The sequence below is a fragment of the Phyllobates terribilis genome, unplaced genomic scaffold (genome assembly GCF_046119375.1).
Source record: "Phyllobates terribilis strain yellow unplaced genomic scaffold, ASM4611937v1 Scaffold_11__3_contigs__length_659146591, whole genome shotgun sequence".
NCBI lineage: Eukaryota > Metazoa > Chordata > Amphibia > Anura > Dendrobatidae > Phyllobates > Phyllobates terribilis.
The window spans coordinates 529,318,787-529,344,083 of NW_027362771.1; the positions used below are offsets into that span (position 1 = coordinate 529,318,787).

Genomic DNA, 25,297 nt, shown 5'->3' on the forward strand with positions numbered 1-25,297 from the left:
CTATGCAATGTGAGGACAGCATGAGGTAGGGCTTAAAAGACAAATTTCAATGATGTTGCATTTATCAAGCTGTGTGCTGTTGTTTACTTACTGTGAAGGTTTTGTCTTCTGGTGATTATCATTGCTGGGACTACAGCAGCTATAGCAGCGCTTGAGCCCTAGTCTGACCACGCTCCATCCTGGGATAAGCAGCTCACTGTTTATAAACAATGTACATACAGAGCCTGGAGTGGGAGGGGTTACCTTTCTCAGCTCTGCTACATTGCTAAATCTAAAAACTCTAATTGTGCCACAACTGCTGCACCCAGCAAACTAAGTAATACATTGTTGAATTCAGGGTCTCTTTTCCTACATTATGCTGCTCTCAGATGAGTTAGCAAAAACCTGGTGACAGGCTCCGTTTAACCGCTTTATCCCTGAAGGCTGTTTGCACGTTAATGATCAAGTCAATTTTTACAATTCTGACCAGTGTCACTTTATGAGATAATAACTCTGGAATGCTTTAATGGATCCCACTGATTCTGAAATTGTTTTTTTTTGTGAGATATTGTAATTCATGATAGTGGTAACATTTATTTGATATGGCTGGCGTTTATTTCTGAAAAAAACGGAAATTTGGCAAAAATTTGGAAAATTTCGCAATTTTCAAACTTTGAATTTTCATGCCCTTAAATCAGAGAGATATGTAACACAAAATAGTTAATAAATAACATTTCCCACATGTCTACTTTACATCAGCACAATTTTGGAACCAAAAATTGTTTTTGTTTGGAAGTTATAAGGGTTAAAAGTTGACCAGGGATTTCTAATTTTTCCAACAAAATTTACAAAACCATTTTTTAGGGACCACATCCCATTTGAAGTGACTTTGAGGGGCCTTTATGACACACAATACCCAAAAGTGACACCATTCTAAAAACTGCACCCCTCAAGGTGCTCAAAACTACATTCAAAAAGTTTATTAATCCTTCAGGTGCTTCACAGAAATTTTTGGAATGTGGGAAAAAACAAAACTATGAACATTTAACTTTTTTTTACTTTAGACCCAAATTTTTTTATTTACGCAAGGGTAATAGGAAAAAACAGACCCCAAAATTTGTTGTGCAATTTCTCCTGAGCACGCCGATACCCTACATGTGGGGGAAAACCACTGTTTGAGTGCACAGCATGGCTCAGAAGGAAAGGAGCTCCATTTGACTTGAATGTAAAATTCGCTTGAATAATTAGCGAATGCCATGTTGCGTTTGGAGAGCCCCTGATGTGCCTAAACAGTGGAAACCCCCCACAAGTTACACCATTTTGGAAATTACACCCCTCAAGGAATTTATTTAGATGTGTGGTGAGCACCTTGAACCCACAAGTGCTTCACAGAATTTTACAACGTGGATCTGTAAAAATAAAAAATATATTTTTTTTCCCACAAAAATGTTGTTTTAGCCCCAAATTTTTTCATTTTCACAAGGATAGCAGTAGAAAATGAAACCCAAAATTTGTTGTGCAATTTTTCCTACGTACATTAATACCCCATATGTGGTCAAAAACTGCGTTTGATGCACAGTGCAAAGCTCAGAAGGGAAGAAGCACCATATTGGAGTTCAGATTTTGCTGGACTGGTTTGAGGGTGCCATGTCACATTGGCAGAGCCCCTAAGGTGTCAGAACAGCAGAACCCCCATAAGAGACCCCATTTTACAAACTACACCTCTCAATGAATTAATCTAGGGGTGCAGTGAGCATATTAACACCACAGGTGGATCACAGAATTTTATACCATTGGGCAGTGAAGAAAAAAATAATTACATTTTTACCACCAAAATTTTATTTTAGCACCAGATTTTACATTTTCACACTGGAAAATGGGTAAAAATGGCACCAAAATTTGTCCCACAATTTCTGCTGAATGTAGAAATACCCCATTTGCTTAGCCATACGTCAAGACTTGGAAGGGTCAGAGCGCTATTTGTCTCCTGGAGTGCAGATTTTTCTAGAATAGTATGTGGACTCCATATACAGAGCCACTAACGGCTAGAAAAGCAGAATCCCCCCTCAAATGACCCTATTTTGGAAATGATACCCCTTTGGGAATTTATCTACAGGTGTAGTGACGATTTTGACTCTATTGGTCTTTTCCAGAAACAAGCAGCAGTGGATGTTGCTAAGTGAAAATTGCAAACTGCCGTTGTAGTGACCAGTACATTGTAGTGACCAGTACTTTGTGCCTAGCTTGTGCTTCTGGAGACATGCACCCATAAATTAGGCGGGCTCTCATCGCTACAGAAATGCCAAAAATGTGGAAGCTAACTGCGGTTTAGGCACACTATGGAGCTCAAAAGGAAGGTGGGCATTTGTATTTGGGAGCACAGAATTTGCTGAATTTATTTGGGAGGTCAGGGGCTATTTCATTTTTCCAGAGCCTTTGTGCTACTAATAACGTGGAGCCCCCTCTATTTCTGTTAATAGATGACGGACCTGAGTGAGGACTTGCTTTTTTTGTGGATTGAGTTGAAGCTTTTATTGAGATCCAAAATGTTATGTAAAATTTATCCTGTGCTCTACGCTGAGCGCTGATATTGGAGGTTCTATTTAAATATCCAAGTGATGTAATTCAGATGAAATCCCCGAGGGATCCATTCACTATAATGAGGCAGCAGAGTTCACTGGACTCCGTCTGGCTTCTGTTCAGCGGTGTCGTTTTTTTCAGAGATTTACAAAACTGTGGCCGATGGTACTTTTATGCATACCTAATAAAAAGACTGACACTGTGGAATCACAGGCCAGGCGGCATCCACAGTGCCTCCATCTGCCTCATTATAGGAAATTTTCCGCCAGGGATTCCGTCTGAATCACGTATTTCAGAGACTTACACGGAAACCCTGGTTTAAGCGCTCAGCGCAGAGCGCAGGATAAATGTGAGCAGAGACATACTGCAATCTTTGGGAGGCAGAATAAACAAATCAGCAGCAGGTGAAGAATTAGTTTTAGTTATTTTTTACGCCGTTCCTCATGCGGTATAAATGATTAGACGACTTTATTCTTCGGGTCGGTGCGATTACAGCGATACCAGATTTATATTGGGTTTTTATGTTTGGCTGCTGTCACACACTAAAAAACGCTTTTTTTGCAAAGACTAGTTTTTGCATCTCCATATTTTGAGAGCTATAATTTTTGCATATTTCGGCAGACAAAGTCATGTAAGGGCTTTTTTTTGCGGGACAAGTTGACGTTTTTATTGGTACCATTTTCGGGCACATGACATTTTTTGATTGCCTCCTATTCCGATTTTTGGGAGGCAGAATAAACAAAAACCAACAATTCAGGAATTGTTTTTTTGTTTTGTTTTTATGCCGTTCTGCGTGTGGTAAAATTGATAGGGCAGCTTTATTCTTTAGGTCAGTGCGTTTACAGCGATACTATATTTATATTTTTTTTATGTTTTGGCGCTTCTACACAATAAAAACTATTTGATAGAAAAAAATATTTTTGGCATCGCTTTAGTCTGAGAGCTATAACTTTGTTATTTTTCGGTTGATGGAGCTGTATGGCAGCTTATTTTTTGCGGGTCAAGATGACGTTTTCAGCGGTACCATTTTTATTTACATTAGTTTTTCTGATTGCATTTTATTCCACTTTTTGTTCGGCAGTTATATATTTTATAGCTGTCAGACCTGCAAACACAAGATAGTAAGATCATGCACTGCGTATGATCTAACTATCTTGCTAGTGCCTGGTATCCCGGATGTCTTTGATGCGCCCCGAGGGCCATGGGGTACTCGGTGTTCGGGCCTATGGATGCTGGGGGGGAATATGTCACAGTGGCTGGCCCGGTCCGTGGCCCAGGGCGGTCAACAAAAAGGGGATAGTTTATATGGGATTTGTAGTTTGATCGTGACGCCACCTGTGGTTTCTGGTAATTTGTACCAGCGCTGCTGCAGACCTCTGAGGCAGTTGATAGGCAGCTAGGATGGAACAGCTCCCCACAGGTGGAGTGGGCCTCAGGGCAGTGTAGAGTTTGATGGTGGGTGGTGATGCTGGGGCTTGTAGTGCAGTCAGGATGGCGCAGCAGGAGTAACTGACAGAGACAGGGGATTTGCTTCAATATCTTTACTGGTGCGGATGTCAGGTACGGTCCAGGGTACTCGGTAGGAAGGGTGCACTTCAGGACTTCTCCCCAGTGAGCGGGTATAGGGCCTCCTGGTCCGTGTCTCCCTCTCCCTAAGCTCCTGGCCAGCCTGCAACTGGGCCTAGCTTCTGTGTCATGTTGCTCTCTTCACCTGTCGCTTGGTAGTAGGACCTTCCGCTGGCAACCACTATACCTGGGCGCCGGCCTTCGTGGTTACTGGCCCTGTAATGGGTTTAGCTTTAGGTCGGCCAGGGACTTGTAGTATTCCTGGTATGCCGGTGATCCCTACTGGGTATAAAGGACCCTGTAGGCGCGGACCCGGTGTCCGGATTATGTCTTGGGGTGAGCCCGTGATGCTCCTCTGCCCCCTTAGCTCCTCTCTCCTCCTTTCCTTCGGCCACACTCGGGGCCCTCAATTCAACAGCAGACGTGCTGCGTCTTCGCTGCTCTCAGCGTCAGCACGCTCTCCTCAGACTCACTTCTGACTGACTGCCTGGCTCCACCCTCCATATATATATCCCTAACGGGCTCCCTCTGGTGGTATGAGGTGGAAGGGTGGAGGTGTTTGTTTGTAACGAGGGCCTCTTGTGGAGAAGTCCATCCATGCACCCTTTTGGTACCTGTGAACAGCAGGGTGCCACATCTTCATGGCAACAGCGGGTCAACATGGCAACGATTGGGACCCCGCGATCCAAGAGCAGAGGGGCTTCTTTCCCTCTGCTTGTTCGCTAAATGCTGCGAACGCAGTGATGTGCCGGGCACCGCTCCTGGCACTGACTGCCGGGAGTCAGCTGTCAGAATCAGCTGACACCCAGCGGCGATTGCACGAGCATGGCCTCTGTGCGGGTGCGATCGCCGAGACGTATCTATATGTACCTGGTCAATACGTACCAGGTCACAGAGACGTATAGATACGTCTCACGTCAGAAAGGGGTTAAATTAAAATATGTTGTTAATACAATTTGTTAAAAGGATTTATAATTGAATAGATCATAACTTTCTGATCGCTAGGGGTCTAAAGGCTATGTCCCCCAGAGATCCCGAGAATGGAGCTCTACAGAGCCCCTTCTAACTGAATGGGGGGTCATGCAAGCACACCTCTGCTGCATTCTATGCGAAATGGTCTGCCAAAGATAGACGTATACAGTGCTTGGCTTTTGTCCCAAAGACAATGAATGGAGTGGATGTGTGGATGCTCAACCTCTTCTCAATTTAGACACGGCTCTGCAGAACCCCTTCCACTGTGGTTCATGTGAATAAGAGATAAGATGTTGAGGTTTTTAGTCCAGGGCAGTCCTATCAGTGACTGACAGCTTTTTTAGTATAAGTGTGCATACAGCAATAGCTGCCAATCACTGTTAGGACCACCCTGAACTGAAAATTCCAGAAAGAGCAGAGGATTAAATGATTAAAGTTACAGGTTATACTGAATTTTGTTCTCATAAAACTGAATATCAACCTACAATAACATGATGCGTGCAGATTGGACTGCACTTCTATGGGGACAGGTTCCCTTTAATGTGTTTGCTACAGTAGATGAAAGCGGCTCCCTCTATCAGCCTATCAGTACCTTGTCCATGTTAGGGGAGCAAACAAAAAAGTTCAAAAAAGTCTTACAAAATTTAATAAAAAAGTCTTCTAAAGACTAATTTTAAAACATATTTTAATCTATTTTCAATATTATCCAATTATTTAATTTATTTTTTAAATTATTCATCATAATCATTAGAATAAAGTTACCAATTAGTTATTTATGCCACCATGGCAAAAAAAAAAGAGCAAAAATCAATGGCGGAATCGCAATCGTTTTTTACACTTTCTCTCCCCCCAACAACAAAAAAATTGTAAAAATGAATCATAAACGACATATATTCCAAAATGATGGCACTAAAAATAACATCTCGTCGTTCAAAAATGTAATTGTAAAAGGGAAATACCATTATCTGTAAGGATCTACACCCACACATGGGGTGACAAAGAACACTATGGGAAAGGGACAGAAAATTAAAGGGGTATTCCCATCTCCAAGATCCTATCCCAATATGTAGTAGGTGTAATAATAATATTAGCAAATACCTCCAATTAGAAATGTAATATATTTTTTTCTGATTCACTATGTATCTTTCCTCATGTACAGGGCATTGCAGGACCTCAGGTATCCATGGTTATGACCACTAGCAACTAGCTAACTGTCACTATATCAGTGGACGTAACCATGGATACCTAAGGTCCTGCAATGCCTGTACATGAGGAAAGAGACATAGTGAATCAGAAAAACTATACTACATTTCTAATTGGAGATATTATGATTATTATTACACATGCTAGATATTTGGATAGGATCTTGGAGATGGAAATACCACTTTAAGCCTTCATATAGATTCTGTCAGTCAGCCAAACGTGGTGTCAAATTCACTATTGAAATTATATATATAAAAAAACTATTACAATTTTAACAAACAGGTCTCATAATCTGTATATAAGATACTGGAGCTTCCATAATTTGTAAAAAAAAAATAAAATACCATCCCATGGTTATGTCCTGAGTGTTATGTTCCCTGGTGTCCAGTGGTGTTTGAAGGTTTTTTTTCCTTCTTTGTCTATTGGGAGGTGAAAGTGATATCTGTGTTCGCCAATGGTAAAGGTGCCAGACTATTTTTTGGTGTCCGAAGGTAACAACTGCAATACTCACTCCTAAAATATCACCATTTTCTCTAATTATGGCTAAGTGCTGTTTTAGTAAATGTGAGGATCATTAATTTTTCATATTGCATTCTCAGGACCACAGTGAAAACTATATTGCTGTTGCTGCCACTCTTGCTCATGAACTGGGGCACAATTTGGGAATGCCTCATGATGATGGATGCTACTGTGAAGCCTCATCTTGTATCATGGCTCCAGTTCTAAGGTGGGAGAATGGAAACGAGTACATCAATTCTTTTATTGGTTGTTTTCAAGTTGATTATTACGGAAATCAATGGTGACAGAGACAGATTCTAAGATTTCTGGAGAGGTTGTAGAGGTGGTGGTGGTGGTATTGGGAGGGGAATGCCAAAAACAAGGGGAGACAGGAAGTTCTATACATTCTGCTACCGATGTACGTAGATGAGATATGTCTGAGGGATAGGAGCACAGACTCTGTACAAGCAATGTTAGATACTCGCTATCCTCTCCTTGCTAACCTGACCAGCTGGACATGAATGATCCAGGAAGGAAAATGCAGTGGATGAACTTTCAGGTCATATATTGACAGTACCTTGACAAATGATGAGGTTGAGAAGCCAAGGAAGAAAAAGGAATGAGGATGAGGTAGAAGATGGAAGTTGGAGGATAGCGGTAACAAGAGAATCCTCTCTCCAGCTCTGGTGCACGCTTCTGCCAAGAAGGCACTGACCAGAAAGAAAGGATGTGAGGAAAGAAGATAGAAGGAGTTACAGAGAGGGAGAGGCATGATGGGAGATAAAGCTATAATATATGAGAACATATACTAACAACGGCCAGTAAATAGCGGCAAAGAACAACAAACAGTACACAACCATCATAATAATGGAATAAATGCCTAAGTCTTTGTAATAGTTACAAACTCAGAAGAGGATAGCTGGACACCACACTATATACGAAAATGAGAGACAGCCCTTACATGAAGAGAATGGGAATGGGATGAAGAGAGGTTGTATGTGAGGATAGTGTTTGTAGACTAGCCAATTTGAATATCAGGCTATCCTCTAATGGTACCAGACACTGGAAAATGAATGGTTCCCTAATTCAACAAGCCCCTAACAGTCCAGCATAGAACCTGCTTAAAGGGAATTTTTACCCAAGTTTTTACCACCTCATCTGAGAGCAACATAAAGTAGAGATAGAGACCCTGATTCCAGCGATGAATCATTTACTAGGATGCTTGCTGTAGTTTTGATAAAATCACAGTTTATCCCTAAAGGACTAGTAAACCTGCTGTAATCCTCCATAGTAATGAGCTCTGTATAACCCCACCCCCACCACTGATTGGCAGCTTTCTGCAAATGCACAGTGTACACAGAAAGCTGCCAATCAGTGGTGAGGGCGGGGTTATACAGAGCTCAGCATTCAGAGAACTGGTAGATCTGCATCAGCTAAAACTGTGATTTTATTAAAACTGCAGCAAGTAGCCTAGTAAGTGACACATCGCTTGAACTGGGGTCTCTGTTCCTACATCATGCTGCTCACTGATGGAGTAGAAAAACTTGGTGACAGATTCCCTTTAAATGTGGAATTAATCACTTGCAGCAAGGGTCTAATTCTAATTAGATGATTAACAAATAACTTATTATATCTTAAAGGGGTTGAATAATCTTCTTTATTCATAAGCGCACCTCTCCCAGCCTCCCAGCTTCCTGATGATTGACCATTAGGACCAGCAGCATAGCTGAGCAGCTGACGCATGCTGCAAACACAGGCAACTTTGCCTCTGTAGCAGGAGAGAAGCGCAGGGGCGCTGAAGCTGGCAGGATCCAGGATTTGCAAGCTTAATATAGCAAAGAACTTACAAGTTCTGAGCTCCTTGCCTAAGAAATTGGCTACCGCTGCTATAATGTAGAGGTGGACGGTAAACGTAGCAGCTACCAATAATCTATAAAATTAAAAATTCCTCCGTTCTTGAGAACGGAGATTATTTTTAATAAGAGGTAACTTGAAAAGTTGTTTATTTTTTTTTCAAGCACTTTGCAATTTACTCCACTTAAGAAAATGAGACAGCCCCTTTGATATGTATGCAGAATGATAACGAAACGATTACAATTATATATACACAGTAAACAAGCACAGTTTTTTGTTGTTGTTTTTTTTTACCAGCCACCATCCTAATAGTGTATTGGGACTGCCTAGGGCCCCACAAACACCTGTGGGGGGTAAATACTGTATATCCCTTCTATAACTGCACCCTCTCCATACAGTCATGATACCCCGAGAACCTTCAGCTACTGCAGCCGACAAGAATATCAGAAATTTATCCTGGATCGTATGCCTGTATGTATGAAGGACAAGCCAAGCAAGGTTGACATCCTCTCTCCTCCTGTGTGCGGCAATAAATTCACAGAAAAAGGTGAAGATTGTGACTGCGGCTCTGTGGAGGTATAATTTCATCTTTAAGTCCCTTTTTCTGCACGGCTGGTTCTAAGTTTGGACATGTGACTTAATTTCACATTGATTTAAATAGGGAGTTAGGTACCAAACTGGGTGAAAATATAGTGATAGTCTGAAGTTAAAGGGGTTATCCAGGACTATTTAATTTTTTTTTACTATGGACCTAACAACTTAAAGGCAGGTAGTTACTACCTACCTAACTGTTGTGCCCAGCGCCGGTCTCTGCAGGCACAGAGAGGTCACAGGCCGCTTTTGCAGCTTTCGTTGATGTCATGTCGACAAAGCAGCTACTTCTCTTCCGCTCTGCTCTGTTAACATTGCGTGGTGATTGACAGCCGGCTCCCTGCTGCCTAACCGCGGGAAGCTGGCTGATGTTGGAAGTCACATCACGTCCTGTTGATAGAGTAGCCTGGAAGAGGAAGAGCTGCTCTGTTGAAGTGGAGCAGATGAATCACTCGCAGGTGCAATTGGTGACTCCGTTGAGCTGGCGCCAGGTAGAACAGGTAGGTAGTTGCCTCTGTTAGCAACTACCTGCCTGTTAGTTTTTAGGCCCATTGTAAAAAAAAATAGTCCTAGACAAGCCCTAATTTATTAGACAGTGCAGAAAACAGCTACAAACCTTGTTTTTTTTTCTTTGGAGGACCCAACACGTACAAATATTACATAGGTAGCCTATTTATTTCAATTGATTTTAATGTGCACACTGTAATACTTAATTTCTCCAGTGGTGTCACTACAGAGAAATGTAATATTAGCTCTTGGGTTCTTTCAGTAATTATAGGTGATCAGTGCTGGTTCAGTTGATCAATATCCCATCAGGAACACGTCTGAAAAAGGATTATACAAAGTAACTTTGTAAAAAAAAAATAACAGTTTTACTCAAGGACTTTCTTAAGATAATGTATGTGGTATGTATGAGGAATTTTTGAAGGGCCATCAATCATATGACGACGTTTATTTTCTGTGATCATTTAAAGGGAACATCTCAGGTTGAAAATTGTCTCTGATCTGCGGGCAGGATGTTATAGAGCTGGAGGAGCTGATCAGATTGTTATACATTTTGTGGGGAAAGTTTCAGTAAAATTTTCCTTTTATCTAATGAAATCTCTGGTGTTTGTATGTATTAAAGGGAATCTGTCAGGTGAATTTTAGTAGGATACTAATAGTATCGTGAAGTAGGGCTTGGGCAGCCCTTACAGAATATGTAACGTTTATTACTGCACCTTGTCCCGTTTTCTTGCTGTAAGCTCCGGACAGTTCATAGTCGCGCGCCGGCTAGTCAAGTGTATCCAAGTCAAAAGTAAATATGCTCCTCTACCCCCACCCATAATCTCTTCTATCCTGCTGCCCCTGCGTCAGTGATAGTAAATGACAGTATAGGTATAAATCAAACCCAACATGCGCAGACATATGGAGGCATCTCACAGGCGCAAGATTTTCACTATCAATGACGCCGGAGCAGAGGGGTGGTTGGGATTATGGGCGGGGGAAGAGGAGCATATTTACTTTTGACTAGCCGGTGCGTGACTGTGAATTATCCGGAGCTTACAGCTAGAAAATGGCACAAGGTGCAGCAATAAACGTTACTTACTGTACTCTAAAAGGGCTGCTGTTTTGCCAAGTTTTTGACACTAAGGTTTGGATACGGCTTTAAAGAAGGCAACCATTTGTGATTTAATGACACAATTTTATTTATAATAGTTGATTTAAAAGATGATATATACAATTAAAGGAATAGTGTGATATTATGATATTGCATACACTTTTGTATATGTTAACATACAAAGGTTAAGTACATATACTCAAGTCATCACCAAGGAGTTTTTAAACATCATCTGTTTGCAATATCAGAGAAGCAATCACCAAGACAGAGAACCCCTGGACAAATCACAACACTGCATGGGCGTCCCACTTACGCAGGTATTACAACACTACATATCAGTGCAGAACAACTATGGCTTCTTACTTAGTAATATTTCTCTGGCCTTATATATAGTGAATCTACACTGGTAAGTCTAGTTCACTTTCAACCTCCAGTGGCCAGCCTTCTGGAAAAGATGAATCAGATATATGAGGCTCTCACACAGACAATGGGGCAATAAACCCACACAATTCAAAAGCTTTCAGGAATCACATAAGTCAACTGCAGACAAAGGTTAATAAACATTGGACTATTTCAGAGGTGAACATTTTGTTACTATGAACATTGTGTGTAAACATCCGGTAAGACTAAGACAAAATGATCCACATATATCTGTGAATGTGTAACCAGTGAAGCTGATTTGTAATGCATTCTGTATATTTCAATATGGACTCAAAATATCCATTTTTATATTCACACTACAGCTGCCCAAGCCCCATTTCAGGATACTACTAGTATCCTACTAAAAAATCACCTAACAGACTCCCGTTAAGGAGTCCAATGCACTCATTAATACAAACATCAATGAATAAAATCCAAGTTATGCTGAATCTTTTCCTACAAACTGATATATTATTCTGCTCAGCTTCTCCTTCTCTATATCTTGCTGTCCACAGATCAGACTGCATGTATATCTTGACAGGTTCTTTTGAAAGTCATGGTGATCTCATAGAGACTATAACTAGATTCAGTAGATATTTTGGGCACAGGGATAACCATCTACCCCCTCGACATTGCAGGAATGTACTGACAAGTGCTGTAATGCTGCCACATGCAAACTGAAAGAAAGAGCCCAATGTTCAGAGGGTGAATGCTGCTCAAACTGTCAGGTGAGTTATATTTCAGAGGTATTCAATATTCATTGCAATTCCTCCATTTAGGTCTACATCCTACAGAAAATTTGTATTTTTCTCTTGTGTTAAAATTACTATCAGAACTTGAAGTACTATAAAACTAAAATGTCTTAGGCCTGCACTTTACTACAAATTAATATATAAGGCTATAAGGGTCTTAAAGGGAATCTGTCACCAGGTTTTTCCCACCTAATCTGAGAGCAGCATAATGTAGAGACAGAGACCCTGATTCCAGTGATGTGTCACTTACTGGGCGGCTTGCTGTAGTTTTCTTAAAATTCCTGTTTTATTAGCAGGAGATTGTCATTAGAGGACTAGTAAAGCTGCTGCCATGTAGCCAAGCCCCGCCCCCACTACTGATTGGCAGCTTTCTTCCTATGCACAGTGTACACAGAAAGCATCCAATCAGTGGTGTGGGCGGGGTTATAAAGAGCTCAGCATGCAGAGAACTGATAGATCTGCAGCAGATAAGAGTTTTAATCAAAACTGCAGCAAGCAGCCCAGTCAGTGATACATCGTTGCAATCGGTGTTTTTTAAATAGAATCTGCAACCAGATGATCGCTGTGGGTTCAACTTTCCCTGCAGCGGCCACTACAGGAGAGATGTAGTATCACATGTTTGATTGACAGATTGTGAGGCAACTTAATAATAGTAATAATAATTTACTGAACATTTCATTGTCAATTACAATGGAGAAAAGAAACAATCATAAATGTGGTGAGAATATTATAATAATCTTTGGCTAAATTATTATTTTTTTTACCTACAGCTGAAGTCAGCGGGTACTGTGTGCAGAGAGGCGAATGGTGAATGTGATTTGTCCGATATGTGTGATGGGAAATCTGCCACGTGTCCATCTGATCGCTGGCGAATGGATGGATATCCGTGCGAGAATAATGAGGGCTATTGCTACAATGGAAAATGCCCCACGCTTAGGGGGCAATGTGAAACTTACTGGGGAGCAGGTAAAACAACGACCTCATATCGGTCTGTACCAGGGAAAGTGGGACAAGAATATTTTTTCCTATGTGTCGTGTGGTTCCTACACATTAAATTAGGAGGGTGTAGATAAATATTTGGTGTCTGTGTTTTTGTGACATTTCCTTTTAGATCCTAGATTTTTTTCATTTTGCCTTTTAGAAATCTTTAAAACTTTTGTCTATACTAGGGTCCAAGGCCGCAGAAAATTCCTGCTATCGAAATATCGAAAGTTACTGTTATGCACTGAGGTATTACCTGCGGATTGTAAGGACATTATTACATTTTGATGTAGGCAATATGGTATGTCATGTCTGATCTTTTATACCTCTACAGTTCTAGGAGAGCGCAATGTGGAGTTCTGCTCTGTTCTGGAGGGAGCAGTCGACCTATCGTTAGAACTGGTTTTTGCGGATATTCAGGATGTAACACTCTGCAACCGGAAGTATTAGTGGAGATCGGAACAAAATGTGGTGATGAGAAAGTACGTATTCTAGGTTCTCATACCCAGAATTATGAAATATGAGAATGTGGTCAGCACTGGGATCCATTTGTAACACATACTGTAAATCCAAGCCTCCTGTTTAGATACTTTGGTAAATGGATCATCCAAGGTTTTAAACTTGATGACTTATTTTTGGGATGCCGCACCAATATTAATAGTGGGGTTCTGACTCTTGGAATCCACGCCGATCACCTGTTTGAAATGGACTTGGCCTCTCCTACACAATGCCGAATTTTTGTTACAGCCGTGCAAAGTATTGCAACTTTGTCCTATTTACTGTAGCACAGCCGCATGTTAAGCTCCATTTTTACTGCTCGACTGTCGTGAACAATAAAAATAATCATGCAGTCTAAAAAGGTGGCCGATCACCAGATGAGAAAGCAAAATGCTTGCTCGTCGGGTGAAATTATATTATGTGTATACTCTCAGCGGACAGACCGTTGTTCTGTGTTAATGTAAGCAGGTACCAGAATGCAACAGCGGACACGTTATGGTGCACACGTCTGAGAACCGTGCCACCGCAACCTGCTCCTGTCCTGTCGGCCAACGTCACTCGGGTGAAGAACCTTGACTGGCATTGCTTGGGTCTTTGGGGCTTGACGTCAGGGCTGAGTGGATGCGCAGCACTTTTCTTTCTGACAGGAGCTCCGAACGCTGCTATCGCTTTCCTGTCTCTCTACTCGGCGCAAGAATCACCTCAGAACTTTCGCACGCGCTGTTTTTCTCCTGAGCTGGTTTCCCTGACCACACTGTACCCGGAATCCTGATCAAACTCCTCCCCTCTGCCACGCCTCCTCGCTGTTCTGGTTTCACAGTGTTTTGTCTCCTTCCATTCTTCCATTCTTTTATCTCGACAGTCCCTGGGCGAGGAAAGTTTTGCTTCTTTAAAGGTAGTTCAACTTCTGCCAAGAGCCGCATACAATCCTGAGTTTTCTTTTGGATTTGAGTCCAGACGAACTCATCTTGTGCATACCACCTAGGAGGGATGCCGGAATTGGCCCGTTCTGTCCTGCATTGTTCTTCCGATAGGGGTTCTTCTGAGAGATCCAAGGTTCCAGTCGGTTCACTGTGCGTCATCACCGGTAGTTCTATCGGTACGTTGATCCACCCTTCGTCATGATCGACTGCCGGTTCAGTAACTGCTTCTAGTGGTGTTTTCAGTTGGAGCACCTTCTCCCTCAGAAAGGCATGGGCGAAGCATATTTCTGTGCAACACTCGCATTGGGGCACTCTCTTCACCTTTCAGTTGAACTTCATAAATCGGGCTATTTGGGTGGACTCTCCTCACAATTCGATATGGCACTTCCTCCCATTAGTAATCTAACTTATTCCTGGGTTGCTTGGCTCATATTAACACTTGCTCTCCTGCCCGAAGGGGTTCTTCCTGTGTTGGACTTTTGACGGTGTATTCTATATCCTTAAGTTTCTGTTCCACCAAGTGTCTCATCATTTAAAGTCGATAACGATGGCCCCGAACCCTGGTATTTGGGTGACTTCCCAAATGTTCATTCTGTAACTCTAGTCCTAATTCGGTAATTTCTCGATCATCTTGCCCAAACAGCAATGTGTAGGGTGTGTATCCAGTGGTCGCATGAACCCGATTGTTATACACCCACACCAGCTCGGAGACAATATCTTCAGAGCCTTCTTTTCCTCCTTCTGGGACATGGCACCCCATGGTGTGCTCATCGACCGTGGGGCTCCTTAGTTTAAAGAACGCCCCCTTCTTCCTTGGCTCTGGCTTGGGCACTCTCGGGATATGTGTCCTCAGTCACTGCAGTTCCAACATTCAACTCTTTGCTCTTCTGTCCGGTGACGGGCCTGAGATGACGAATTCGGGAGTATAGCATCCTCTCCTTGGTCCCTCCCCTTATATCTAGTTTAGGAACCATCTCTTGGCAAGTTACTAGAGACTCCTTTGAGATTGCATAATTCTCCTCAAATATCTCTGATCTCCTGACGTAATTCTCGTGCCCAGTCAGGTTCTTTGCCGGTGGCTTCCGAGGCGGAAGCTACCTGGTGACTCCAAACCGTGCCCATCAAGGCGGGTGCCTCTTCCTCTCGGACTCATGCCTCAGCCCTGGTTTCCAAGAAACTCATGTCCGGGTTAGTCTGTAACCGCTCCTTCAGAGCCTGCCACAGATAGGGGTCTCTTAGTCCGGCAACAAATTGGTCCCGCAGTACTTCATCTAAGGATCCCAGCCCTCAACATTTTTCTTGAGTTTTCTTGGCGATATGGGCCATCACCTCCTGCAGAGCATTGACATACTGCACAATAATCTCACCTTCCCCTTGAACTCCTTTAAATAAGCGCATGCGTAAGTTACCAAGGTCACTTTTTCTATTATGTCACGGTCCTTAGGTTGTCGTTACATAACAGTCTGTTGTGCCTCCCCATCAAGAGTCAGTAACGCTAGCTCTGCCTGCATGGCTGGGATCATAGGGTACATCCGGACCATGCTCCGTAGTATCTCTACCTAATCTCACAACTGTAAATTATTCCCCATGAATTTTGGGAGGTTACTGAGCATAGCCCCTGGGGAATACTTCCCCTGAAAAATCCGCCATCACCCTGTTCCGCCATTTCCACACTGGAATGTTGCATCCTGCCTCAGCTAAATATAAGCAGATACCAGAATGCAACAGCGGAGACACAGGCGGAACAACTGTGTATTTCTTTTATTTAACAACTAATATTAATTATTAGTGATGAGCGAGCATGCTCGTTACTCGAGATTTACAAGCATGCTCGGCTATTTCCGAGTATCTTCAGCGTGCTCGGGTGTTATGTTTGACTCACTCCGTGCTCATGATTTGCAACTGTTTGACAGCTTTAATACATGTGAGGAATGCCTGTTTCTTAGTCATTCCTCACATGTATTAAAGCTGTCAAACAGGTCTTCGTGGCTTGACTGGCGTCGCTCGGGTCTTCGGGGCTTGACTGGCGTCGCTCGGGTCTTCGGGGCTTGACTGGCGTCGCTCGGGTCTTCGGGGCTTAACTGGCGTCGCTCGGGTCTTCGGGGCTTGACTGGCGTCGCTCGGGTCTTTGTGGCTTGACTGGCGTCGCTCGGGTCTTCGGGGCTTGACTGGCGTCGCTCGGGTCTTCGGGGCTTGACTGGCGTCGCTCGTGTCTTCGGGGCTTGACCGTCGACATCTGAGCTGGGCAGATGCGCGGCGCTTTTCTTCCTGACAGGAGCTCTGGATGCTGCTGTTGCTCCTCCCGTCTCTCTTCTCCGCGCCAGAATCACCTCAGAACTTTCGCACGCGCTGTTTTTCTCCTGAGCTGGTTTCCCTGACAACACTGTACCCAGAATCCTGATCAAACTCCTCCCCTCTGCCACTCCTCCTCGCTGTTCTGGTTCCACAGTGTTTTGTCTCCTTACATTTACATGACTTGTGCTGCCGAGAACAATGACAGCCTATGCCAGTGGCGTACACAGACTGAAGAGGGCCCCTGTGCAAGAACAATATATGGGCCCTTTCAAGTCCAATAACTCATCATAATGCAGAATTCCACCTGCTTTGGAGGTAAAAGTGGTCCCCATTACCTTTTGGGTCCCTGTGCAACTGCACAGGTTGCACCAATGGAATATCTGCCCCTGGACTATGCACACTGGATAGTAATGCTTTTCATTTCTGAACAACACAGCACTATCATGTGCAGGAGGCTGAAAATGTCCCCATACTATGGAGCTGTAGGCACTCTGTGTGCCACTATATGGTGCTCCATATGGTGCCATGTTACGGCTCGGAACAACTTAGAGGTGAGGCCTTTCTGCAGCGGTCTCCTTTCCATCTACACTCTATCCCTTTCTCATTGTGCATAGAGACCTCCGTGATCACTCGAGCAATGGTGATCTAGGGATCTTGGATGAAATTTTATATATAAAAAAAAACTCTAAAAACTTTCATGGAGAGTAGGAAGCTGCTAGCTGCTTTTATGTGGCCACCTTATGCCGAGTCTGTGTTTATTTGTTTAAAATAGCCATTTTTATATTTGTACTTTTTCTACAAAGGATTATTCTCAAATCTGCCCTTCATGGCATAACTTCTAGTTCCCATCCACAAGAAGTGGGGTTAAGAAAACAGTCGAGCTGCAGTACGCTGTTTGTGTGTCTCCCGTAGATATAAAAACAGGTTTTTGCCACCTTATTTGAGTGATGTGTCACTTACTAGACTGCTTGCTGTAATTTTGATAAAATCAGTGTTTTATCAGTAGGAGATTATCACTAGAGTACTAGTAAACCTGCTGTCATATAGTCCTCCATATTTATGAGTTCTGTATAACTCCGCCCCACAGTGTACACGGAAAGCAGCCAATCAGTGGTGTGGGCGGGGTTATACAGAGCTCAGCATTCAGAGAACTGCTAGATCTGCAACAGTGATTTTATCAAAACTGCAGCAAGCAGCCCAGTAAGGGACACATCGCTGGAATCAGGGTCTCTATCCCTACATCAAGATGGTCTCAGATGGTGTAACAAAATCCTGGTGACAGATTCCCTTTAAAGAAGTGTTTTTATATGCTTTAATTAGTTAGATGGCATGAAAATGAGCAAGTTTTCAATTTATTTGCTTTTTCTATCTGCAATGAGAGGTTTTATGGGCGGCACGGTGGCACAGTGGTTAGCACTGCAGCGCTGGGGTCCTGGGATCAAATCCCACCAAGGACAACACCTGCAAGGAGTTTGTATGTTCTCCCCGTGTTTGTGTGGGTTTCCTCTGGGTTCTCCAGTTTCCTCCCACACCCCAAAGACATACTGATAGGGAATCTAGATTGTGAGCCCTGATTGGGACAGCGACGATAACGTATGTAAAGCGCTGTGGAATATGTTAGCGCTATATAAAGATTATTATTATTATCTTTTATAGTGTACAGCTCATTTATTTACATGGAGTGCTTTCCTGCCTGGTGAAGAGTGCACAATAGTTACATTCCAGGAAAGGGGTTAACTCTTAACATCCCAGTCAGTACTCTCCAGCTAATTGATTTCTATACTGCAATTAGCTGCTCACCTCCCTCCTCTCCCTCTCATCTTCTGAATAGACACAATTGTAACTCACCATCTGGCAACTTTGACAGCTGGTCTGCTAATCACAGCTCTATGCTGTCCTGAGCTCTGTGCTGTTATCTCTATGTGTGAGTATAGGGATAACAGTATAGACTCCAGAGCAAACCACAGTATTATTATTCACTAGAGCTGTCTCTCAAGGAGCTGTGCCCGCCCCCGCTAGAAACGGGAAGCAAGGAAACTGCAAGGAGATTGCGTTGCTCAGAGCTACTCAAGAGACAACTTCATAATAGCCCTTTAAAGGGGTTGTCCACTACTCGGACAGCCCTTTCTCAATCACCATAGTTCCCTCATGTAAAATAATAACAGATATACTCACCTCTGGTGCGGGCGCCATTCCAGCGATGTCGGCGCCTACTCTCCCCAGGCTCACTGCAATGGCGCTCGCACCATAGGCGAGTGTGTTATTATTTTACATTGGAGAACCCCTCTTAAGGACTTGTCTGAGTAGTGGACAACCTCTTTAAAGGGGTTCTCCGAGAAATGTGCTGAAATAAACACATTTAAATATTAAACCTTTCTCTAAATACCTTCATTTAGCAAAAAGGTAAGCTTTATTTACTGCAATCTGTAAGGATTCAAAGATGGCAGCTCCCATCAATCACACCCCCGTCCTAGATTTCAGGATGGGCTCCACTCTTCCATGTCCTGTCAGGTTCAGTGAACAGAGGGATGCACAATCCCAATGCCTGACAGGCCTCTACTCTGACGTGTCCTCTGTCTCGTGCTTTATGCAGCCCGTTTGGAAATCTAGGACAGAGTGTGATTGATCAGAGCTACCATCTTTGAATCCTGACAGTGCAGTAGATAAAGTATACATTTTTGCTAAATGAAAGTATTTAGAAAAATGTTTCATATTTTAATGTGCATTATTTATTTTATGTATTTATTTTATCACATTTCTCGGAGAACCCCTTTAAGGTACAAAAACACAAATATTTCATGTGTATCCCTGCCTCAGGTACTTGATATTTAATGTAAATATACAGGTGAAATATATAGAAATAACAAGTCCTTTTGTTTGTTCGGATGATTTTTTTCTGCTTCCAACACTGAATAGATTGTCATTTTTCTAGGTATGTATGAACGGGAGATGCTCTGAAACACCATCTATCTTGAAGGCTGCAGAATGTGAGGCCCGATGCAATGAAAATTCGGTGAGTTCTAGTTGCACCCAATTGTTCTTATTCCATCCTAACCCAGTTGTGTAGGAACAGAACGCATCACCGTAATATAAATTATAAAACATCGATAGTATTACCAGGTTTTGTTTTTTCGTCTGGTGACAACCAATATGGCTGCCATTTGTTTGGTTAACTCATAAACCATAAAGAAGTATTACCATTAAAGTTTTTATCCTCTTAATTTATTGCAGTCATCATATTATTGAGCACTGTGTAATTATAATTGCTCATTTTGCCTTTCTACCCAGTTAATTCTTCTCTTTTCCATTAGGTCTCTGACATCACGTGTTAGAAACTGCCTAGCTGAATCCTTCTAAGCTCTATGTAGAAACAGAAAGTCAATTTTCCCTACATGAGTCATCATTAGGGAGGAGTTGTCACGCCAGGTGTGAGTGCAACACAGAGGGGAAAGGGAGCCCAGACACTAAGGAAAGGGGGAAGAGGTGACCTCCTAATCTGGACTAGCGTCACCCTGTCTCCCCCTAACATCCCTATACAGCCTCCGCAGCTGTCGCCGATCATGTGCCTCGCCCTACTATCCCTGGCGTAAGGATAAAGCTGAGGGTGGAAGGAGATAAGCACTAGTCAACCTCCACTAGCACTCTAAAGATAAAAGGGGAAGACAACACAGGTAAATAATAACTTAGCTTTAGAAGAACTCCAACAGGGCACGCGGCCTCAAGACTCCAGAGAGGACGTGATGCTGCTTCAGCCAAGTTCCAAGTAGAAATGAGTATAACCGGCGACGCCCACATAGACACACCAGGTATATATACACTCAGACTAAAGGGAGGTAGTCGCTGGGTCCTAAACACAGCCTCCTATCTAGGCAGCTATCTGCATTGCCAAATGTGGAGACCTCCTGCAAACCACTGCAGGGCGACTGTCTGTCACCTCTGACACACCCGTGACAGGAGTAGAGCAGCTGGGTCAGGAGTTGAAGAGGGGGATGACTCATGCAGGGAAAAGACATTTCCTGTTTCTACATAGAGCAGAGAAAAGAGAACAGTAATCTGTGTAGAAAGGCAAAATGAGCAATTGCAAGTGCACAGTGCTATATAATATGATGATTGCAATGATTGTGGCGCCTTGGGCAAGAGAGTACCAGTGGGCCGCTTGTGTATGTTATAGAAGAGCCCAGTGGTCTATGGTATTTGACCATGTTTGCTTGGTGCTAGCATAATCCCGACCTTGATAAAATTAGAAATTTCTTACTGTCCTTACTTCTCTTACAGGATTGTGACCAGGATATGAAATGTCATTGTAAGGAAGGCTGGGTACCCCCTAATTGTGGTACCAGAGTTGATGGTCAGTGCAAAATTAATAACTATACATAAGATGCAAAATTGTGTGCAGAGGCAGACATAGAATGCAAGGGGTCTCTGAGACAATGGGGAACAGTATATGGGCCCCTTGTTCTGTGGTATCTCAGAGAAAAATATACTTTAATGGCTGGTGGGGACTGAGATACACTGGAGACTAGACCCCACATGCAGCTTGGGCTCCAGCAGCTTTTAAATTATATTTTTCTCTGAAACGCCACAGCATGTTAGAGTCAAACGTACCTGGCTGAGATCATGCAACCAGGACCTGATACATGCTACCCTTGGATCGGGCGGCATGTATCATCTGTCAGGTTCACTCTAAAGCAGGGATGTCAAACTCAAATTACACAGAGGGTCAAAATGAAAAGCATGGACAAAGTCGAGGGCCAACCTCCCTACAGTATATTGGCCCTACATAGTGCTCCATATAGTATAATGGCCCCGCATAGTGCTCCATACAGAATAATGGCCCCACATAGTCCTCAATACAGAATAATGGCCCCGATTGGCATCGCAGGCCAAACATACTAGATTTGGCCCACGGGCCAGAGTTTGACATGTGTGCACTAAAGGAAACCTTTAGTAAACTCACAGGCAGCATGAATCAGACTCTGGCTCCATTATTGCAGCCATGTATGTTTTACTATTAAATGCTGCGGCATTTCAGAGAAAACTAGCTATGAAAATTCGGTCAGGAATAGATGACCAGTCTAAGATTAGGTGCATATGATGCGTTTTTTCAAGAAGGTCCATTCCGAAACCACCCTGAAAAAACATTCAATAAAAGCCAAAAAGAATGAACATATGTACTGCAATGTCAAAATGACTTACTGATCATATGTTCAGACTTTTGAGGTTCTTTTAACTTCTTCAGGCTTTGAAAGATGCAAAGTCATCGACAACAAATCGGTGCAAAAACCACTGGTTCACTCAAGTTCAAGGCTTCTTCCTGCCCCCGACCCTATGATAGACAGGTCTCTCATTATGTATACACATATAGGTACACACCTGTTGGTCTAGACCAGTGTTCCCCAACTCCTGTCCTCAGGAGCCACTAACAGGCCATATTTTCAGGATTTCCTTAGTATTGCCCAAGTGATAATTGCATTACATGAACAGACAAGAATTCCATCACCTGTGCAATACTAAGGAAATCCTGAAAACATGACCTGTTGTTGGCTCTTGAGGACTGGAGTTGGGGAGCACTAGTCTAGGGGATTGGAACCGTGCAAAGTTGCCATGGATTTAGTAGACTAAGTCATCCAAGATGCATAGTCCTTGGCAGGTGCTCAAAGTATGTTTTTTCTGAAACAGTGATTGACTATAGATTTATTAACCCTTCCCACTAGGGTTATTGTCATTTCTGTTTTTAGACAGCGTCAATATTGGAGTTGTTCTCTCGTTGATGAAGCCCGTGGTTCGGACAGCATGAATCTCCTGTTAGGTTCCCTTTGAATTGGGCTGCAGATTATTGGGTCTTAACATAGAAATTTTTAAACTGTCCATTTCTTAACTCTGTTTTCCCACTTTCCAATTAGGCAACGCCGGAAACATTGCACTTGGTGTCATCATCTTTATCGTGGTCCTCGTGTTGGTTGTTGTGGCTCTTGTGCTGTATAAAAGATGTAAGAGGAGGACGCAGAGGTATGAAGCAGCAGTGGGGTAAAGGGGAAAAATAGGGAGCATAGGAGTCTAAAAGGGAGAATTAGAGGGATCCAAATGATCAAAATAAGATCAGGCCCATAATAAAGAGTCATATAAGTAATATGGTAGTTGTTGCAATCAGTTATGGGTCATTCGTCTGGCTTCCTAACCACTGCCCGGATATATCATTGGATTTCAATAAAAAAACCTTAGCAGGATGTCAATATGTGCAATCCACTATGTTTATAGGCTCCACTGCATCTAGTTTCTGTCATTAGGATCCTTTCCTTTAAATTATGTCCTAGAAAAAATGCTTTATTGGGCATGACCACCAAGATCTCACCAGTAGTTAGAGTGGTTAAAGATATCCCTTTGTGCAAATGGTGCACCTCTCTGAGCCAAGAGACCCTTTTGAAGTAGAAGGTCAATGCCCTTGTGATATCACTGACTGGTTGGTAGAAGATAAAGAGAACTCTAGATTCTGCCTTCTTTTTTGAAAGACTATATCGCAAATCATCTTCTAATTGCCATTAGAACAGTTCAATATGGAAGGAGATAGTTAGTATTAATGATTGGGGATATCAAGATAACCTGATCCGGAAAGGACTGTGTAGTTATTGACCTTGACACATCTCACTCCTCTCTATCCTCAGGAGGTCTGCTGGAGCCGGCTCAGGTGTGACCAATCCCACCTTCGGAATCCAAAATCGGACTCCTCAGCAACCAGATTCCTATCCTCACAATCCAAAAGTAAGATAATCAACTGGATCACACTCGTTGTTTCCTATTACCATGTTTTAACATAGAGATTGGCTTATTTCACTGAAAAAGTACCACTACTAAGAGGCCAATTGGCCACCGGGTTAGTTCTCAATTGTTATTGGTAGTAGAGATACAATTTATTGTCTCAGAGCTAGAGTAACATCACTATAGTGGTAAACCTATCATGAGCTTTAATGCCTCTGAATCCATCCTGGCATTTTATCGTAATCCAAGGTTTCCATCAGATTGAATTCTCTTATCACTCTTTTCAATCTAAATTCTTTTATAACGTGACATTGCATTTTTTACATTTGCAGCAATATCCTGGAAGACCGATGTATCCACCACAGGCACCTGCTCAGTCTCAGAAGCCTCAGGTATCATTGTTAATCTTACTTTTCCGTAGTAATATATAGAATATTCATTTTAGAAATATCTATGTATCAAAGGTAAGAGTTTAGCTACTGAAAATTTCCACTGCTGAAATATCCCATAAGTGAATAAAGACAATCTCGACCATATGTTCACTGGAACATCGCATGACATAGTGAAGGAGGTAAGGCACTGGAGACCGTACAGGGAGGGACAATGCAAGACATAGTGAAGGAGGTAAGGCACTGGAGACCATACAGGGAGGGACAATGCAAGACATAGTGCAAGGAGGGATAGCGCAGGGAACAGTGCAAGGGGAGACAGCGCAGGACACAGAGCAGGGAGGGACAGCACAGGGAGGGACAGCGCAAGACACAGCGCGGGGAGGGACAGCGCAAGACACAGCGCGGGGAGGGACAGCGCAGGACACAGCGCAGGGAGGGCTAGCGCAGGAAACAGCGCAGGGAGGGCTAGCGCAGGAAGGGCTAGCGCAGGGAGGGACAGCTCAGGACAGTGCAGGGATGGACAGCGCAGGACACAGCACAAGACACAGCGTGGGGAGGGACAGCACAAGACACGGCGCAGGGAGGGACAGCGCAAGACACGGCGCAGGGAGGGACAGCGCAAGACACGGCGCAGGGAGGGACAATGCAAGACATAGTGCAGGGAGGGATAGCGCAGGGCACAGTGCAAGGAGAGACAGCGCAGGACACAGAGCAGGGAGGGCTAGCGCAGGACACAGCGCAGGGAGGGCTAGCGCAGGACACAGCGCAGGACACCGCGCAGGGAGGGACAGCGCAGGACACAGCGCAGGGAGGGACAGCGCAGGACACAGCGCAGGGAGGGACAGCGCAGGGCACAGCGCAGGGAGGGACAGCGCAGGGCACAGCGCAGGGAGGGACAGCGCAGGGCACAGCGCAGGACACAGAGCAGGGAGGGACAGCGCAGGGCACAGCGCAGGGAGGGCTAGTGCAAGGCACAGCGCAGGGAGGGCCAGCGCAAGGCACAGCGCAGGGAGGGCCAGCGCAAGGCACAGCGCAGGGAGGGCCAGCGCAGGACACAGCGCAGGGAGGGACAGCGCAGGACACAGCGCAGGGAGGGACAGCGCAGGACACAGCGCAGGGAGGGACAGCGCAGGACACAGCGCAGGGAGGGACAGCGCAGGACACAGAGCAGGGAGGGACAGCGCAGGTAGGGACAGCGCAGGACACAGCACAGGGAGGGACAGCACAGGACACAGTGCAGGGAAAAAATTTCTTTCCAAATCAGACAATGTGATTTTCAGGATTTGTTTTCTCATATTGTCTCTCATAGTTGAGGTCTATCTATGATGTCAATTACAGGCCTCTCTCATCTTTTTAAGTGGGAGAACTTGCACAATTGGTGGCTGACTAAATACTTTTTTCCCCACTGTATCTGGATGTTATATGACATGATTTCTC

The 25,297-nt window shown here is 43.6% G+C and overlaps 1 protein-coding gene across 3 annotated transcripts in view; it reads left to right on the plus strand.

The window, feature by feature from the left end:
* Window positions 1-25,297, plus strand: part of LOC141166747 (zinc metalloproteinase-disintegrin-like VLAIP-B) — a 59,454-nt gene that overhangs the window by 31,179 nt on the left and 2,978 nt on the right. For 2 of the 3 annotated variants that reach the window (XM_073653723.1, XM_073653724.1), the window contains exons 11-21: window positions 6,900-7,027; window positions 9,051-9,228; window positions 11,902-11,991; window positions 12,786-12,981; window positions 13,185-13,245; window positions 13,331-13,478; window positions 19,645-19,725; window positions 20,988-21,060; window positions 22,616-22,721; window positions 23,375-23,471; window positions 23,801-23,860. In XM_073653723.1, the coding sequence (XP_073509824.1) occupies window positions 6,900-7,027; window positions 9,051-9,228; window positions 11,902-11,991; window positions 12,786-12,981; window positions 13,185-13,245; window positions 13,331-13,478; window positions 19,645-19,725; window positions 20,988-21,060; window positions 22,616-22,721; window positions 23,375-23,471; window positions 23,801-23,860 (1,218 nt within the window). The remainder of the gene's footprint in view (window positions 1-6,899; window positions 7,028-9,050; window positions 9,229-11,901; window positions 11,992-12,785; window positions 12,982-13,184; window positions 13,246-13,330; window positions 13,479-19,644; window positions 19,726-20,987; window positions 21,061-22,615; window positions 22,722-23,374; window positions 23,472-23,800; window positions 23,861-25,297) is intronic. The other variant, XM_073653725.1, reaches the window with a different exon arrangement.